This window comes from Sitophilus oryzae, unplaced genomic scaffold (genome assembly GCF_002938485.1).
Source record: "Sitophilus oryzae breed Bouriz unplaced genomic scaffold, Soryzae_2.0 scaffold_130_pilon_pilon, whole genome shotgun sequence".
Taxonomy (NCBI): domain Eukaryota; kingdom Metazoa; phylum Arthropoda; class Insecta; order Coleoptera; family Curculionidae; genus Sitophilus; species Sitophilus oryzae.
In genome coordinates, this window is record NW_022145960.1 from 233132 (window position 1) to 253139 (window position 20008).

Here is a 20008-nt window from a genome sequence, read left to right on the forward strand (position 1 = left end):
TCCTGTGAAATAAAAAAGGCCTGTCACATACATCCGAAAGTTCGTTCCGAAATTTGACACTTTTGACATTTTTCTGCTGCACTGAATAGAGATTCATGTCATGTTTTATTGGAGAAACACTTATAAAAATAACTTCCTCGCCAAATATCCCCAAATTGCCCACTTCCCACTAAACTTGTTTTTAAAAACAAATGTTTTCAAAAAAGTGAGGTTAAAAAACACACGATATCGTACAAAAGTTAAACAAAATTTAACTTTATACGACGTCGGACGATTAGTTAAAATTATCGGATAAAAATTGGTGTCAAAATATTTCGACCAATAGGAGCACCGTCGGATCGTCGTGTCATCGGATTTCGGATGCATGAGACTCCGGCTTAAGCCGGAGTCTCATGCATCCGAAATCCGATGGTACGACATCCGAAATTTGAAGTTATCGTGTGAAATAAAAAAAGCCTGTCACATACATCCGAAAGTTCGTTCCGAAATTTGACAGTTTTAACATTTTTCTGCTGCGCTGAATAGAGATTCATGTCATGTTTTATTGGAGAAACACTTATAAAAATAACTTCCTCGCCAAATATCCCGAAATTGCCCACTTCCCACTAAACTTGTTTTTTAAAAACAAATGTTTTCAAAAAAAGTGAGGTTAAAAAACACGATATCGTACAAAAGTTAAACAAAATTTAACTTTATACGACGTCGGATGATTAGTTAAAATTATCGGATAAAAATTGTTGTCAAAATATTTCGACCAATAGGTGCACCGTCGGATCGTCGTGTCATCGGATTTCGGATGCATGAGACTCCGGCTTAAGGAAGGAGCATATCAAAAATCTTAGGTACACCGCGATGGGCCTCAAATATGGCCGACTTAAATTCCGGTTTATCAGTGTCGTTCTAATGTTATTTAAAAAATGTAAAACTATGATGTAGGGTAGAGGTGGGGTAGACTCAATAATTTGTTGTTTTATTTTACGTTGTGAATAAATGTTGGTAGTTATTAAAATTGTTATAAAAATATATAATTCTAATAAAAATAGATAAGTTATAATAAGTATTTATTACCACAAACATCCGATACGCTACTGAAGCAGGTAAGTCAAATTAACGTATCTAAATTCTTTGACATCTAATCTTTGACAAGTAATAAATAAAAGCTAAAATGCAAGAAAAAATATATAATTTAGTTAATTTAAGTAAATTTCATAAATGATCGGTTTACTACACGTATGTATATTATATAGTCACTTACTAGCGAAAAGTTGTTCCATTATTTCACTCAATTTTTGCCGAGATCTACCGCACGCTACACAACCAACTATTTTAGTCTTTTTCGATAAATCGCGATAGTGTCACTGTTAATTTAAGTTCTGCCACAATTTCCATCTAGATTTACTACCTTTATACAACTATCAGTAGTAGAATAAATAATAAATAACATAAAATAAGCTCCGTACAGAATGACAAATCCACAAAATTTCAAATCAAATTCAAATGTGTCCATAGATAAATGAAACAAGTTTAGATTGGAAAGTGCCCATAAGGACAATGTAAACACTATTTGGCGCTATTCTTGCAACGGTCGCGACCCAAAACTTTTGAAAATTTCGGAGCGGTTCGGCTTTTTCCGGAATTATATCGCCAAATATTGTTTATTCAAATTTATTATTATTTTCGTTTAATTTTATAAATAAAATACAGTGTGTTGCATACAAGAAACTTTATTTTATATAAGGACGCATGTATGAAATACCTATGAAACATTGGAAACCGACGTTATGCCACGATCCACGATGGTTTTTGCAGTTTACAGTTCTCAGCACAGCTTTTTAAGTTTTTAATGCCACTTTTTCACAATTATTACCGGTTGGAGTAAATAAAACTTGAATTAAACTCACAAGATAGCAATAATTACTTTGAAAATGGACGCTATAAACACTTTTCGGAATTAATTTAATGAGAGCGGTTTAGATTTTGAAAGATTATTATGATTTTTGAAGATTCTGACTTTGACAAGAGAAAATTATTTCTGTTTTTGTTTGCCGTTGTTCTTAGCGACCGCTATAGCAGCGCCAGATCGCGTATAACGGTCGCGACCCAAAATTTTTACGGGCTTTCCAATCTAAACTTGTTGCATTTATCTATGAATGTGTCAAATGAATCGTCAAACAGAACTGTCAAGGATCCCCACCTTAGAGTGCTTTTATGGCGCTTTTTCCGCCCACCATGCATGAATACATGGATAGCATTATGCTCCTTCCTTAGTCTTCTTATTCAAAGCATTTCACATTATTTCGAAGCATTGTCGATGTAGGTCGTAAAATTTTGTCTCTCAGATACGCAACGGATGAATATACACCCCCTATAACTTTTTTATTTTTTCAGATAAAACAACGAGATTTGGTATGTTAGTATATGACATAAAATTGATTGACATATTCAATTGTTTTCGGTCACTTCCGGTTTTACCGGAAATGACTGCAACTTTTGATTTTTAAATCGCACCCTCGGAATTTTTTTACTTTATTCGGTAGAAAATGACACCCTGAATAGAATGACATATCACATGTCAACTATTGACATTTTCGCATATCGTTTATTTGAAATTGTAACATACGGTTCATAACTACAATTTGACTCGAAGTACCAAGTATCAAATTATTCGTAAAAAATTTTTTTTTCGAAATATGCTAATAATCCACCCTCGTTCCATTTGAAAAAGATTGAGATTTGATCAAAAATACGATTTGGACATCTTAACCGGCAAGACACTAATAAAAACATTAGACGATCAAATTTATTTTTCCAAGGCTCCTTGAATAAAAATTAGTGTTTTTAACACAGCCATAGCACTCTAGATTGAAATTTAAAATACAATTTGTTTTTAAGCGAATATGTCAAAAGTTGACATATGATACGTCATTCTGTTTAGAATGTCATTTTCTATCAAATAAAGTAAAAAAAATACCGAGGGTGCCATTTAAAAATCAAAAATTGTAGTCATTTTCGGTGAAACAGGAAGTGACAGAAAACAATTGAATACGTCAATCAATCCTAATTTATGTCATATACTAACATACCAAATCTCATTTTTTTATCTAAAAAAATAAAAAAGTAATAGGAGTGAGCCACTTTTGAGACGCACCCGGTATATACGGCGTCGTATAAATTTGCTACCTGCAATGTATGTAGAAAATTCGCTCGGCTTTTTATCGAGTAGGTCACATTAAAATCGGATTTCAAATTCAAATTATTTCAAATTTATTTCATTCTAGTATCGCTTGCGTTCGTCGCTTGGTACTCGTCACTTGCATTGCTCGTTCATAATCGAGCGATGTCGGTTATTTCAATAATCGAGTACTCGAGCGAATTTTTGCTCTAGTTATCCCATCACTAGTTTTTATACAAGATGCTCAAAAATTCAAAAATTCCAGTTTAGAAAATTAAAAACTACAAAAAAAATCACAATCCGAGCCTGAAGAAGCTGATACCACAGACTAACTTGTTTAGTCTGTGCTGGTACCTAGCTACCTGATACCCATCGTCCTAAACAGAATAGCAAATAAACTTTTGAATCCAGCCAAAGAGATATATGCACTTGGAGCGTTGCAATTAGAATAATTATTAATAAATTGTGTTTATGTATCTGAGCAATTTTGTTTTCTTGGGATTAATTTTAAGTCTATGACTAATTTTAAGGAAACTAATCTTACGCATAATAATTTTATTATAAATAAATAATTTATATTGTTACGGATTCTGTCGGTCCACTAATTTAAACTCACGATAAAATACTTAACGAATTTATTTTTCTCACTATTTACATATTATTTATACTAATTACAACACACAATTAACTATTTATAAAATTCCTTCGTCGTGGCCAGGGAATTGCACCAAGACGTATAAGGATGACAGGCGGGATTATCCTATCTTCTACTCTCTGTGGTTATGTCTCACGGGTAGGGTACGAACATAGTGGAGGCAGGTTTCTGCTTTCCGGCAACCAGCGCCGTCTCTGGGGACCTATTCTTGACCACATATCGCTCACATCTCGCATCTCCGAAAAAGCCATATAACAATACACGTGATGCGTAACTTTGCGTATATGCCGTGTATTGTTATATGGCTTTTTCGGAGATGCGAGCAGGGTTCGGAAGTAGTTAATTAAGAGGAAATTTACCTGATTAACTAACCTAACCTAAGGGTACGAACATAGTGGAGGCAGGTTTCTGCTTTCCGGCAACCAGCGCCGTCTCTGGGGACCTATTCTTGACCACATATCGCTCACATCTCGCATCTCCGAAAAAGCCATATAACAATACACGTGATGCGTAACTTTGCGTATATGCCGTGTATTGTTATATGGCTTTTTCGGAGATGCGAGCAGGGTTCGGAAGTAGTTAATTAAGAGGAAATTTACCTGATTAACTAACCTAACCTAAGGGTACGAACATAGTGGAGGCAGGTTTCTGCTTTCCGGCAACCAGCGCCGTCTCTGGGGACCTATTCTTGACCACATATCGCTCACATCTCGCATCTCTTCGAAAAGCCATATAACAATACACGTGATGCGTAACTTTGCTTATATGCCGTGTATTGTTATATGGCTTTTTCGGAGATGCGAGCAGGGTTCGGAAGTAGTTAATTAAGAGGAAATTTACCTGATTAACTAACCTAACCTAACCTAACCATATCCAAACGCCGCTCCCGCCGCGCCGGCGCCGCACATAGGGGTATTTGGTCTATAAACCTGGCCAAAAGTGAAATATTTTTATTTTCATTTTTTATCTTAACTGAATACAAGTCTATAAATACTAAATGTAAGCACGTTTATTAGCTTTATTTAAGTCGTAAGTTGACTATCAAATAAATAATATATTTCAATTATAAGTATGAATTATCTTGAGTGTATTCTGAATATTTCTAAGATTATAAAATAGTGGAATTGTTTATAGTGCTTTTTTGCAAATTGTTTATAATAACTGTCATGATGGATACAGAGCCAGCTGTCAAGTCCTGTTTTATGCCATATTTTTATTTGGAAACGTTTCCTTCTATTCCATTTCTTTATAATGTTTTATATTTAAAAAATCAGACGCATTTTTATAAGGTGTAAGACTATTCGGCAATATTCCGCATGGAAATTAGTATCCGTTCAATGCTTAAAGTCTCCAGCTTTGGAATATGTACAAAAATCTTGCGAATATTTGCCACTGCCAAAAAAACATTGATTTAAATAGATTCTTAAAGGAAATAGTCTTTACCCTATAACACCCATCCTCGCTCAAATATCGTCTATAATATACAAATTACTTTCTTGTTCTAGCATCCTCATCCAATTGCTTGGTTTTGCACAGAATGGCCTTATTTGATCGTGGCCTTATTTGATCGGAGGGTTTCAGAGTAGAGGAAAAAATATTGTGTAGGAAAAACAAAATGAGGTTCCATATTAGCACCCTGTCCTCTAATAATTAATATTACTAGCAAAAAAGCAAAAAAATCATAAAACATAATTTTGGCCAACTTTTAGTTCTTAACACCCTCTGTGCGCCGTCGGCGCCTGCCAAAGCAGAAATAAATACATTTTCGTTCCGGTAAAAGCGAGAACGCCGACGAACGCTGGTTGACGGCTCCTACCTGCTTTTACTGTGAACTAACCGATTTGATAACACGCTTTAATTTCTCAAGGTTATAAGCGCAAGGCGGCGCGGCGCGGCGCTACTATGTAACCATATACAGGGTGTCCCAGAAATACGTGCAAGTATTTTAACTTAACTGGTAGTATAGTTCAACCCCAGAAACACGCCTATGAGGTTTTTTTCTAAATATTTTTTTTGAAAATTCGGAATTTTTTGAAAATATTTTTGAAATTTTTTTGCAATTTTTTTTTAGTTTTTATTTCAAAAAATAATTTCTTGATAATATGGCAACATAGGTAGTAGATTAAATTTATAAGAAAGAAAATCCAGAAAAGATCCAGTGGTTCTCAAACAAATATCGAAGTATTGGAAAGAATATGTAAGGACCAAGAACTATTGACTACAATAAAACGATGGAAAGCAGCATATTTTGGTCATATTTTTCGAAATAACAAATATAGTTTCTTACAGCTGATCGTTGAGGGAAAGATTGAAGGACGACAGGCATCGGGCGTAAACGGTTTTCCTGCATGCGGAATTTGCGCCAGTGCCATGGTTTAATATAGGAGAGGCAAGTGCAATTATCCGTTTGCTCAAGACAGGGAGGAATTCCAATTGATGGTCGCCAACCTCCGATGAGGAGAAGGCACATGAAGAAGGTTCTCAAAATTTGAGCAAAAAATCATTTTTTTTGGAAATTTTCAAAGTAAAATAACTCCGTTATTTTGGACTTATTTGAAAAACGATAAAGAGAAAATGTGTTTCTTTTATCGAGATCTACCACCCTTTAAAATACTTGCATTTATTTCTGGGATACCCTGTTTATGATGCGTATACGCAAAGTTGCGAACGATGTCAAGAATAGGTACCCAGATTGGCGCTGGCTACCAGTAAGCGGCAAACCTGCTTGCACTGTGTTCGCACACGTAGAGATGGTGCAGGACTGTCGGGCTGAGCATCAACTCAGACAAAACCGCGGTAGTACCATTCACCAGAAAACGAAGTTTGAAAAACTTGAAATGAATCTGTCTAGATGGAAAGGAAATACTGGCATCACAGGACGTCAAATATCTGAGAATAACCCTGGACAGTATAAACTTCTCTGGAACAGGCGTATTAAGATTAAATTATTATTAAGATTAGATTAAATACTAGCAAAGCCACAAAGGCTCTCATGATATGCAGAAGACTGGCGGGAAATAGATGGGGCTGCGCCCCTAACATTTTGCGCTGGAGGTATACCATGGTGGTAAAACCCATCATCCTTAAGGCAGAAATCTATGCTGTCAAAAGATGCGTCCAATTTATCTTAGATAGAGGAAAATAGTCATCTATCTTATCCGATAGTCCAGCAGCACTAAAAGCGATCAACTCAGTAACCATCAATTCGAAGTTGGTCAAAGAATGTCTAGAGAAGCTGAACAAATTAGGCAATGAATAAGGTCCTCCTACTCTGGGTGCCCGCTCACCACGGGATAAGGTAGAAAAGAAAGCTAGAAAAGGAGCGGACACTCAACTAACTGGACCAGAACCATTCTGCTTTCCAAGCGGAACCAACTTAAAGCGGAACTGAAGAACCTGGAAGACTACATCCGTAACCTGGAATGGGAATCCTCCAACGGTCTAAGACATTCGAAAAAGTTCCTCAGAACTTACGACCGAGAAAAATCAAAGATTTTCCTTGATTTAAGTAAAAACAATCTTCGGATTGTCACGGGGATTTTAACAGGACACTCTGTCTCCTCAACGAACACCTAATTAGACTGAAGCAACGGCGAATGTAGTTTCTGTGGGGAAAATGGTTAATTCAAGATTCATATATTGAAGTAACACATTCCGACTAATTCAATTGACTTTTTAAATAACCAAAAAATTGACATTTTTTATTAATTTGGATTATTTATAAGACAGTGAGAGCACAGGTGGGAGTAATGCAAAAAGGGTGGGTTGGGAATTATTCTGAATGGGTATACTTTTTTACTTTATCTTTTATAGTTATAAGTTATAGTTTATACCTAATTTTTAAGGAAAAAATCCGATTTTTGTTTTTTTTTGGGGGGGTATTGTAAATAAATTCCGCATAAACTTTTAAAAATGTAAACCCCACATTACAAATGTTATTAAAAATTATTTTATTCGTTTGTGAGAATATCCTAATATACTTACCCTAATATATTTTTATGTAAAAATGGTGGATCAGTCCTAGTGATAAAATAATAAATCTCAGGCCATAGCTAATTAATGGTATCATACCAACAAAAAACCGGCGGCGTCAGAGTAGTAGATCTTTGGGCCGTCAGAGTAGGTTTGGAAGATAGCGATCTGATCATCGACGATCTGGTCAGTGATTTGATACCGATCTGGTCATCGAAACTGCGTGATCTGAATTTTAACATGCAATGGTGCGTTTAGACTTGAGCACGCACGCACTGGTCCTTCGCGAATGCTCAAGTGTAAACGGCTGTGCGCGCACGCTCACTCTGAATCTGTCTGTGCGCGAGCAGCCGCGAACGTGAGCCGTCTGGTGTCGGTTTTTGGTCCGTGCTCAAAGGGATTTTATGTGTGCGCGAACGCTCAATTTGGACCGGCAATTTGTTTTGTCTGCGTTCGTGCGTGCGTGTGTGATTTTTTTTTTCGTTTTCTTTATTAAAATTATGGAGTGGATCAATGAATCTTCGTTATTATTAATTGAAAAATATGAAAAGTTGCCTATATTATGGGATGTTAAACATTCTTTGTATTATTAAAAAATCAAAAAAAAATATAAATCATGGCAAAACCTTGTAAATAAACTTAATATTGAATATGTCGATATTAATGAAATTGCTATTCTAAAATTTGTATCTTTTGTTCGTAATTTTTGGTGTTATTAAATTTTGTAAATATTTAAAGTCGGGCCTGTAAATTGGGCCTGGCATCCTTGTAAAGTTTTTGAACTGATCATAGCCCTCCTCAGACATTAAGTTGTTGCAGTAAATTATATCGATTTCTAAAAATTTGGGTTTGCCACCAGCGACGATGTTTTCGATTTTTCTTCGTTTTAATAATTAAGCTGTGCATAACACAATGACTTCAGCCTCGACTCTGCTGTGCGCGCACAAATGGATCACTTCATTCGTCGAAAAATAAGTTGTTAATTTGAACGGAGCCGAGAGCGCGAACGAATGCCGTGCGCGCACGCTCAGCTCGTGCGTGCTCAAGTCTAAACGCACCATAAGACAATGATGTTACATCTTAAAGAAAAAATTGTGTTAAAAAGAGATAAAAGTTGGGTTGACACATTTCTTCTATACGGTATTGCCGTATTTTGCATCAAAATTTCAAATCGCAAGAATCTAACAGCGCTTTCAGATGGAGCGGACCGTGCGACGGAGCGTACGCGACTTCGAGCAAGTACCATGAGTTTATATGAACAAGCATATGTACAATAGTTTATATGAGCATACGCGCATACGACGGAGCATACGCGCCCATGTGAAATTGTTCATATAAACTCATGGTAGTCTGTTGAAGTCGCGGACGTTCCGTCACGGACGTTCCGCTCCATCTGAAAGCGCTGTAAGTTGTCTCTGTTGTAACTTGTTTAATGCGTTCATGTGTCGGCGGTACGGCCCCCAGGTTTCGCTTCCATATAACATGGTGGGGATTATTATTGCTCGGTACACTGCCAATTTTGTTTTAGTGCTCAAGTCATGGTTGTAGACAACTCTGTCTTTTAATTTCCAGAATTCTCTTAATATTGGCCTTTTCCGAAATCAAACTGCCGAGGTAATTGAATTCCGCTACATATTCTAATAGCTCTTCTCCGATTTTTATAGCATTGTTGTGATCTTCCGGGGGGTGTACATAATTTTAGTTTTATTGATGTTCAGTTTAAGGCCCAAAGCCTCGTATGCCCAGATATGTGTTCAGCATTTCTTGTAATTGCTGTAACGTTTTTGCAACTAGAGAGCAGTCATCAGCGTATTGAAGTTCTGTGATGAATTTTGTACGTGTTTTTACCCTGAGTCTTTTTGTGTTGAACAGACCGCCGTCGTATCTGTATCTAATGCCTATTCCTCTTTCCTGCAGTTTACTGTCCACTATAATGGACAGCGCTGCCTTGAATATGTTGAATAGGACAAACGCTAATACACATCCCTACCTTGTAGTGGTCGAGAACTATCGATAGCCTATCGATATTTATCGATAGTTTATACTATCGAAAACTATCGATATTATATTTCTAACCATCAATAGTTTTCGATAATTATGTCTTTATTACTATTTACCAGTTTCAATAAAGAAAAGACATTCAGGTTTATTTTTTTTATCACAACCAATCGGTTCTTTAACATAGGCTGAAAATAAATAAGAATCTTCTTTTAAACGAGTTTTCGGAGCAGTTAGTCAATCCGAAATATGTCATTATTGTCAAAATTATCAAATGTCGTGTCAACACTGTCAACGTTAACTGTCAACAGTGTCAACTTCAAGCTTACGGCCAACGGATTTTTGGATCTAATTTGGCATTTTTGCTTTGCATTTTGCAATTTAATTTATATGTGATAAACAATAATAAACATAAATCAAAATATAAAAAAACGTATGTGATGTGTGATGTGTCCATTCCATTTGCAGGCGGTGATTTAATATAAAAATGTTATTTAAACAGTCTGGGTTAGTTTTTCACGCCAATAATCTCCCACAAAACATAATTTATTTAAAAAATAACTTAAAAACTGGTAAACTCTTATGACTATCGAACACTATCGATAATAATCGATGGTCAAAGGACCGACCATAAAATAATAAATACAAGAAGAAGTGTCAAGTCAATGTTAAATTATGGAAACAGCGTGGCTGCCTGGGTAACTAATTTTCAGATATGGCGGCTGGGACATTTGACATGACATAGACATGACAATTTCAATTTTATGAAATTTATATCCGTTTCCGGTTTTTAATGGCGGGCTGTTCAGGAGGTTTAAATGAGGGTTAATATACTTTTTACTCTTTCTAGTAGTAAATAATACAACAAAATTACTCAAAAATATTTATTTGGAATTTAGAACAATGTAAATATGCAAATCAACACAATTAAAGATCTATAAACCAATAAACTATTGTATCAATATCAAATATTTAAATAATATCAGAGATGCTGTGTTAAAGTGAATTAGTAAAGTAACAGTGCATTGACTTACAGAAACTTGAAGATAAATAAATGTTTTCACAGCTTCACGGGCATAAAACTAAACAATTGGAAGCAGGAAAAAGGCAACCGGAACCCACACAAAACCTGGAATCAAAAAAATATGTAAAAAACATAAATATAGGTACATAAGACTTTTGTGAATTAAATCAAACAGGACTTGAATGAAAATAAAATGAATAAAAAATATAATACATATACATCTAATACCTCATTTGTATTTTAAAAATAATCTACATACATAGATTTATAGCATTATTGCTATGAAAATACATAATAGGTACCTATGTGATATGTAATTACGCATTTCTGTTCATCTTGTAGAAAATTAATGTAGGCTAATAATAGTTTAATAATCATAATTTACCTTGTATAACTTGCTTTCAATTGCTCAAAATCACAGATCAGTCTTTAAAGTACAGATACGGAAAAATCCTTGGCAAAGAATATCCCAAGATCCTTGGGTTTAAAGCTAAAAAAATATAAAAACAGTTAATATATCACCTATTTTTACATATAATATGGCCCATACCTACTACACGCAGAAACGTCGATTTCATCATTTTCTTCATGTAATTAATATCATATATACTTTATTAAAGTGTTAACAAGGAACTTTATATCAAAAAACATCTTTGTACTTATAAATTTCAGCCGAAATATCAGAAACAAACTTCCAATCAAATCTAAATGGCAAAAATTAATATGGCGCCCGACCTTGCCAGAGGCCTCGGGAGCTGACGCTGACACACAGACAAAAGACAAAAGAACAGGACGCCGACGTGCATAAAAATGTTCCGTAGCAGAAATTGACAGAAATCATATAGAAATATTCAGATTTTTGTCTAGGACAGTCTAGAAGGCCATGCTTTCTGCCTGGGTAGAACCGCGCCACAACTGTTTCCAATTTTCCGGTTTACTGTCACCCCCCTGGGACCGACTATCGATAATTATCGATGGTGGGGACTATCGATAGTTCTCGACCGTGTCGACTTGTTGTTATGGAGGCTTTTACACACTGTAAGGAACTGGGTACTCTGAATTTTTTCATAATTGCCCAAAGTGCATCTCTATTTACAGAGTCGAAGGCTTTTGTTAGGTCGATGAATGCAACGAAAAGTTTACTTTGCTGCTCTTTCTGAAGAATTCACCAATGTGAACGCCAACCTCCCCCCAAAAAAGAAGAAACGCAAAGAAGCAGAAATAAAAATGAAGTAGACGTTGCATCTAGAGTTGGAACGAAAAATGTTGCATCTAGGAGTTGGAACTTTATTTTTCATACAAACGTAAAAACCGGCAACACTGTATGCTGGTTTATATTTTGTCTTTCTGTTTGTCAACCAGTCATTTATATTTATCTCTGTTGCATGCATTAAAATACAGATTGATGCTATACTACTAATAAAAAATCTGCCTTTACAAAAAATCACATTTTATTAAGTAAAATTGCCTTAACATTACATTTTGTACATGGACCTTAACACGATACAGACTAAAATGAAACAGAAATTGATTTAAGTAAACCAAATAAACATTACAATTGTTAAATTCTCAAACAATTTAACTTATATGTATTTTAAATGGGTTACTTAAAAATTATTCGAGACAAGGTGAATACTTGAAAAAGTAACAGTTATATTATGTCATAAATAAAAAAATTCCAACATACTTTGCAATTTTTTCATTTGTAATTTACAAAAGCCATTTTGTACTTTAAAGATACATTTAAGTTTGAAAGGAAAACATCGTATAAATTCACTTTGATTGAAGTAAACTAACACGTGAATTTCAGTATAACATTTGAGAATAAAAAATCACAGCACACTCTCTAGAGAAGCACTAGTCTCATTTATGTAAAAAACTATATTTTACAATTCTTGTAAAATATGATTTGTTATAAATCAAATGTATCTTAAAAGTTAAATTTAACATGTCCGCCCGAATTTTAGTAAGATGCTATACTTATTAGTAAATTTTACATAATAATAACCTGACATTTGTTAGGCACATATTATACAGTAAAACATAAAAAATATATTACACTATACTTATTTCAGATACAATAAAAAATGGTGTAAAATAACTGTATATAATTTTTCCAATTACTCACCTTTTCTAGACAGTTAATTTATATAAAGGTTTACCTACAAATATTAAAAATAATCAGTCATTTTTTTTAAAATAACAATTGATTTTTTTGTAATAAGACTTCTATAACTATCTTTTACAGAAAATAGTACCAGAAGAACATACAAAATACTGCAATATCACAATGAATGATTTCTAAAACACATAAAAAAAAGGATGAGTAATACAAATAGATGAATGAGACACAAAGAACTCTAAACTGGTCCCGTCATGTATAACAGAAATAAAAGAATGTATTCTATTAAAAGTATAAAAAAGGCACCTATCAACACTAGGTTTCACTAATCACATAGTTCAAATAGATATTACAAAATATCTAACCTAAAAATAGTACATACTAAGAAAGGGGATTTAATATTTAATACAGAATTATTATTATCCCATAAAACATTTTTGAATTAAAAAAAACTTCCTTAATTTTCAAAAAAAAAACAGTAGGAGAATATTCAATTCTACAAAGTTTTATAACAAACTTTTCTAAGTTCAGTAGAATAACTAAACTATCTATTTGAATTGTGTAAAAGAAACGATCACTTATTCTGTAACTAACAGTGAAACTGAATGTTATCAATGAATAGTAACTGTTACTTATTCTTAAGATACACGTTATCCATTTAAATGATGAAGCATTATTATACAAATTAAAGCATTTAAAATTGATTCTGATAATACATGATTCAAATTTTTGACAAATAATATAGGGTGCGCACTGATTTAACGTTGGCAGTCTTGATAGTTCCATAGTAAAATACAATTATTACTTCTAAACACTTACAGAAAAGTATGTATGTTACATTATTTACAAAAATTATCACCATCTTATACAGATTATAATTGCTACGGCGGATCAACGTTCCATATGAAAATTTGACACTTAGTTGCAAATAAAAGCTATATTTTTTTTTCTCGACGTCGAAACGTATGTTTGAATTTATACAGGGTGTCAATTCTCGAATGTCGAGTACAGAATACTTTTTTACAGCAGACTTTCCCACAAACAATGAAACAACAACGGCTACTTTTGCAGATGACACAGTAATTATGGCTGTCAATAAAAAGCCGGAAACAGCTTCCTTGATATTACAAGACATCTAAATGTAATAGAGGCATGGTTACGTGACTGGAAAATAAAAATTAATGCATCAAAATCGGCCCAAGTAACTTTTACTTTAAATAGAGACCAGTGCCCTCCAGTATATTTAAACAACACACTAATTCCGCAGTCTTCCTCTACCAAGTACTTAAGCATGCACTTGGATACTAAGCTTACCTGGAGAGAACACATAGTAAAGAAACGTAAGCAAATAGATTTTAAAATAAAAGACGACATATATTGGTTGATAGGAAGATCTAAACTATCGCTTGAGAATAAACTTCTTTTATACAAAACCATAATAATACCTATTAGACATATGATTTTGACAGACGATGACAGAAAAAAAGTAGATGACGTCCATACCACTCCATTTATTTAACTAAAAAAAATGCTAATATTTTTTAAGTTAACTATGGATGGGTTTATATATAAATCCGTCATGCGTCATCTCTTATTGTTTTTAACCAGTTTTATTGGTTTATTTCAAAAATGACAGACCATATTTCAATATTATTGGTTTGACGGAAAGATGAACGACAAACGAACGCTGATGCGTGTGAACTCGTCTTAAGATTTTTCAGAGTTGTCAAACTCTTGCTAATTTATAGGTTATAATTTTGTGTCAAATTATGTCAAATAGAAACGATAAATATTTTGTTTTTTAAAATTAAGTGGAGGAAAACTCGCGGGAAGATTGAAGTGTTGACCCAGACCATAGTTTACAGTTAATATTCGGTGCCCAGAGACCGCCAGAGACAGTTTGCCAGAGATAATGTCCAGAGAGATGTATTAGCTACAAATAAAGTTTATATTCTATCTTGTATATGATACCAAAAACTGGAGTGTCTGTAAAATAGCAGCACACGATAGGTAAATAATAATCGGAAATGTTTTTTATATCTTTTTTGGTATGTGGTGTTTTTTTTAAATAAAACCTTGCTTGTTTTGTATTAACACATACTGTAATTGTTTTTAATTGCAATTTTTTTTAAAACTATAATCGACTTCACTGGAAAATAAACGGGAGAAAATATCGGAACTGTTCAAAATTTGCATGGAATTTCCTATGTTTCTAACGCCGGTGCACAACCCTGTATATTATAGAGTCTAAAAATTAACAAAGGAACATTACTAGATGGAGACCATTATGAATACGCGAGTCTTGATAACCAGGTTAGCATCATCAGCGGATGATAGAAACTGATAGTTTTAATCATCTGCTGATGACATGCATTAACACGGATGACGAAACGCGCGTCTAATGTTAAAAGTATTATGGTGTATTGTGGTAAACTAGTGGTTTATTTTTCTGTCAACACCAACGGTTCCAACCTCAAGGATATTCTTGAATATCATTTGAACGAAAAAGGAATGATTTATAAGATTCATAAAAATTGTTGGTGCCTAATTAGGAGCTAAACTAGCAACTAAAAATGGCAACTCTTGAGTAGTTTCATATTGATATTATCTGACGCTTATTTTTGACACATTGGCTAGCATCGACTTAACAATGAATGATTGTTACCGTTGGGGGTTGTAACCTTTGGTGTTACAACAGCAAGATAAAATACTAAATCACTACAATACACCAAAATACTTTTAGTTTTACACTGGACGCGCGTTTCGCTAACCATGTTAACATCATCAGCAGATGATTACAACTGAAAAGTTTTAGTTATAAAGTTTAGTTATTATTAGAAACATTACCTAAAATGTGTCCAAAAATGCTACTTGGGTTATTTTTTAGTTTCCCAGACTTCCTATCCATAAAACAACTGTCATAATTACGAGATTTGCGATGCTGCCAAAACGTACTCATTGAAAATATTATGATAGTGTATATTTAACGTGAAATCGTGCTAAATACACTTTCTGAACAGTATATTTGTTATTGAAAATCGACATTCGAGAATTAGTCCCCAAACAGTTCGTGCTGTTGTTGAATTTGCACCAAGTAAAAGAAGTAGTCGACATTAGATAATTATTATAAAGTAGATTCGAAAGCACGCAACAACGTATACAACGTCGACTAAACTAACTTATTAGCTAAAGTTAGTTTAAATATATAAGGACCATGTTTTGAAAAGCTTTGTAACTCAGTGAAAATATTTTAAAACTTTATACAGCTCTGGTCATCCGAAATCGGTAGTCTGGATTTCAACGTGTTAGAAAATGATGAAGATACTCAAGAGATTTTTCTATGCGCTGTTGTCGGATTTTCCATAAAAACAATAAAATCTACTAAGAAACTTTTATTATACTGCCGTGTTAAGGAAAAACGTCTTAACTACAATTGAGATACAAGTGTGTCACTAAAAACATTAAGGTATTTTCTAACAAAATGAAAAGCAAAAAAAATACTTATAATAAAGTATTAGTTTTTATCTGAAAAAAATAGCTTGTTCTAATCAGAGTAAAAATGACTTTTTGTGTCTCGCCTGTAATGTCAAACGTACAGCCTGGCCACAAAAAGTGTCATTTTTGCTCCTAATAAAACAATATACTATTATTTTGCTTTATTTTAGAAATTATAATAAAATATAGTTCCACCTCAAGTGTACTGTTTAATTACGCCTTACAGCACATATCTGTCTGTCTCTGTCTCAACTGGATATAATGTAAATTAGGTATTATCATCTTTATCTTACTCATTAAAAAACGGACCACCAATTTAGAGTAACCCAGTTGTCACATAAAATGGCTACGAAACTATAGCACTAGATGAAAGATTTAAGAATATTAAGTAAATGAAAATGTTTCGATATAATGTTTCATTTCTTAAGACGCTCCATTAGTGTGACGTCATGTAGCGGAAGGTCAGTGCCGCAAAATCCAAACAAAGCAAGAATCTTGCAAGAATATAATGGGATAATCTAATTTTTCTTATTTTTCTTTCTTTCTGAGTAAGTATATAAGCGTTTACTATACGTATAATTACACAAAAGGATACATATAGGGATATGTAATATGAGGTTATGTTAAAACAATAAAGAACACGAATTTCCATAGTATTATAGAATTTATTAACTATAAAGTGCACTGGTACGGTTAAAAATTAAATGTACTTACTTGGAAAAATACAATTATCCTTAAGAAAACAGTAATATAATAATAAACGAGAAAAAAACGGATTAATAGTGGGTTAATTCATGCTTTGTCAAAGGCTTTGTTTAGATTTTGCGACACTGACCTTCCGCAACACGACGTCACCACAAATGGAGCGTAGTAGTTCTTCGTTTCTTAACTATAGTTTTCCACTCACAGGAAATTTGAAATGTAACTGTAAAATAAAGAAGGTATGTATTGCAAAAAATGCGAAATAATGTATTTTAGTAATTCCTTAAATAAATATTCAAACTGCATTAAAATAATGTTATTACAGCTGAAAACGCAGGTGCTTCAATAGCAAGAATACCCTAAATTTATATTAAAATTATTAGCTTTGTTCGGGTTCTTGTTATTACCGATTCTGAACCGTCCTAGAACACGGCAGCGCATGCGCAAATGAAATGTCTTCATATTTTTTTCTGCGCATACGCATCACAGTTCTAGGACGGTTCAGAATCGGTAATAAGAGAAACCCGAAGTAAGCTGTTGTAGGTCATTTTAAACTGTTTAAATGGTACATAAGTAAATAAAGTATGGACATTCAATATGTATTGTAGTTTGAAATTTTACATTATATTTATGTTGTACAAATATCAATAATAATTTAATAGGTAAAAATTCAAAGAACTTGACTTGTAAGCTTTTCAAAACATCTATTTAACATCAAATTTTATTATATCCGCTAACCCCCTTTAAAACAATTCCAAATTGTTTTTAACAAAATCAATCTTTTTTACAATAAAAAACATACTACATTTTATAATACACGTAATATTTAATTACAATACGAATTGCCAACTACATACCAGTTAATGTTGTTGCACTATATAAGTTCGTCTTCGTTTATTGTTTATGGTTTTTTCGTATTCCAGGTCAAGTTCTTTTTGGGCGAGCGCCATTTCTACTCGTAATAATTGTTTGTCTCCTTCCATATCGTCCTCGTATTGGGAATATTCCGTCACCTAAGAAATTTAAAAGTATGTAGTTAAAAGACAGATGTGTTTAGTTGCACTGCCATTCAGAAAAAAATCCCCCTCTAGAACTTTTTCTTTAATGGCCATAAACGGGAGTAAAAGACTAACCGTCCGAACAAACACTAGAGGCGCCACTGGCCATCAAATGGTGAAAAAATTGCGAAAATTTAATCAACTAATTTTAACACAAGGGGTCGCGCTTAATTTTTTTAAATTTTAATTCATTTTTCATTGTTTTCAAACTATATTATTAGACTTATTGTATTTTGTGAATGTATAAATGTTTTCTTAGTATAAAGTTGCATTATATTAAATTAATTACATACATATTTAAAATGAAAATATCATGATACACCGGGTGATCCGAACTGTATTCCGGAAACTTCGGCAGTATATTCTGCAGATAAAAATAAGTAAAAAAGTTCGTATAAATGTATGTCCTAAAATGCTTAGTTTCGGAGATACAGGGTGTAGAAGTTTCACTTTTGTTTCGATTTTTTCGAAATAATTTCTGAAATAACATCAATATTTGGATGAAAATTGGTGTCTGGGAGTTTTTTGACATGAGAAATTTGATTTTGTTGTCAATATGACTCCTACTAGTTGAGGGCGCCACCTACATATTTTTTAACTGGTTTGGTTTGGAGTAATATTTTTTCACTCGGTAGTTTTATACAGGTACGGACAAAAAGTTATTACGCTTCAAAACAGTTAAAACACATGTAGGTGGCGCCCTCTACTAGTAAGAGTCATATTGACATCAAAATCAAATTTCTCATGTCAAAAAACACCCAGAAACAAACTTTCATCTAAATATTGACGTTACGTCAGAAATTATTTAGAAAAAATCGAAATAAAAATGAAACTTCTACACCCTGTATCTGTGAAACTAAGCATTTTAGGACATATATTTAAACGAACTTTTTTACTTATTTTTATCTGCAGAATATGTTGTCGAAGTTTCCGGAATACAGTTCGGACCACCCTGTATATGTCAGTTGCTGTCTAAAAAGTCCTCTTGATAACAAAAAGTTAGTTATTGTCAGAAATAGTTAAAAAAATCATGTTAAAATATTAAAATTCGCAAGTTATAATTAGATATTTTATATTATTTCAAAAACAAAAACATAATGGTACAGCGTAATGTTGATATGCAGGTCCAAAACACAAAGTGCTATTATATTTTTCAGTTTTCGTTGTCAGCCGTGGAAGTTTCAGTAATTTTAGTGTTGTCGGATAATTTTATTTGTGAAATAGAAATATTGTGTTTGGATTGCAAAACTAAAAGCTAAAAGTAGAAGTTTTATTGCAATATAAGTAAACGTTTGTCTATTTTATATTTTACTTTTTTCATACCTACGACAAATATACATAATATTATGTTGAAATTTTATAATTCGTTTTATTTAAAAAATGTTAGAAAACAAGCCTGTAATCCTGTAATTGACATAATTGTTATGTAATATATTCCATTTAAATGTAATATATTACTTTACAATTAAAAAAATTTAAATTTTAAAAATATATACAGGCAGGCACTAATTGAAATTTTTAGTATGCGAACAAACACGAGAGGCGCTTTATTATTTAATTTCATTTCTTAACATGACAGATGAAGTTCTAAAGGGGGATGTTTTGTGACTGCATTATAGATAACGGGGGAGTTTGACGCTATATTTTTCGCTGTATTTTATGACAAATGAACCTAACCTAACCTAACCTAATCAAACTCTATGTTTTATAATTGTATGAATTTCGCCAAATAAATGAATTCATTGCGACAAACAAGTTTTCTTATACAGGTCGAGTCTTCAATAAGTGCAAATATTTTCAGGGCTGGTAG

At 33.2% G+C, this 20008-nt stretch overlaps 1 protein-coding gene across 4 annotated transcripts in view; it reads right to left on the reverse strand.

Annotated features, from left to right (window-relative positions):
* Nucleotides 1-8011: 8011 nt before the first annotated feature.
* Nucleotides 8012-20008, reverse strand: part of LOC115874962 — a 29962-nt gene continuing 17965 nt past the window's right edge. The window contains exons 5-6 of one of the 4 annotated variants that reach the window (XM_030890270.1): nt 17998-18153; nt 8012-8027 (exon numbers count right to left, since the gene is read on the reverse strand). In XM_030890270.1, the coding sequence (XP_030746130.1) occupies nt 18001-18153 (153 nt within the window). In that variant the 3' untranslated portion in view covers nt 8012-8027; nt 17998-18000. Of the gene's footprint in view, nt 8028-13899; nt 17553-17664; nt 18154-20008 lie in introns of those variants that run through there. The other 3 variants (XR_004048943.1, XM_030890269.1, XM_030890267.1) reach the window with 3 other exon arrangements.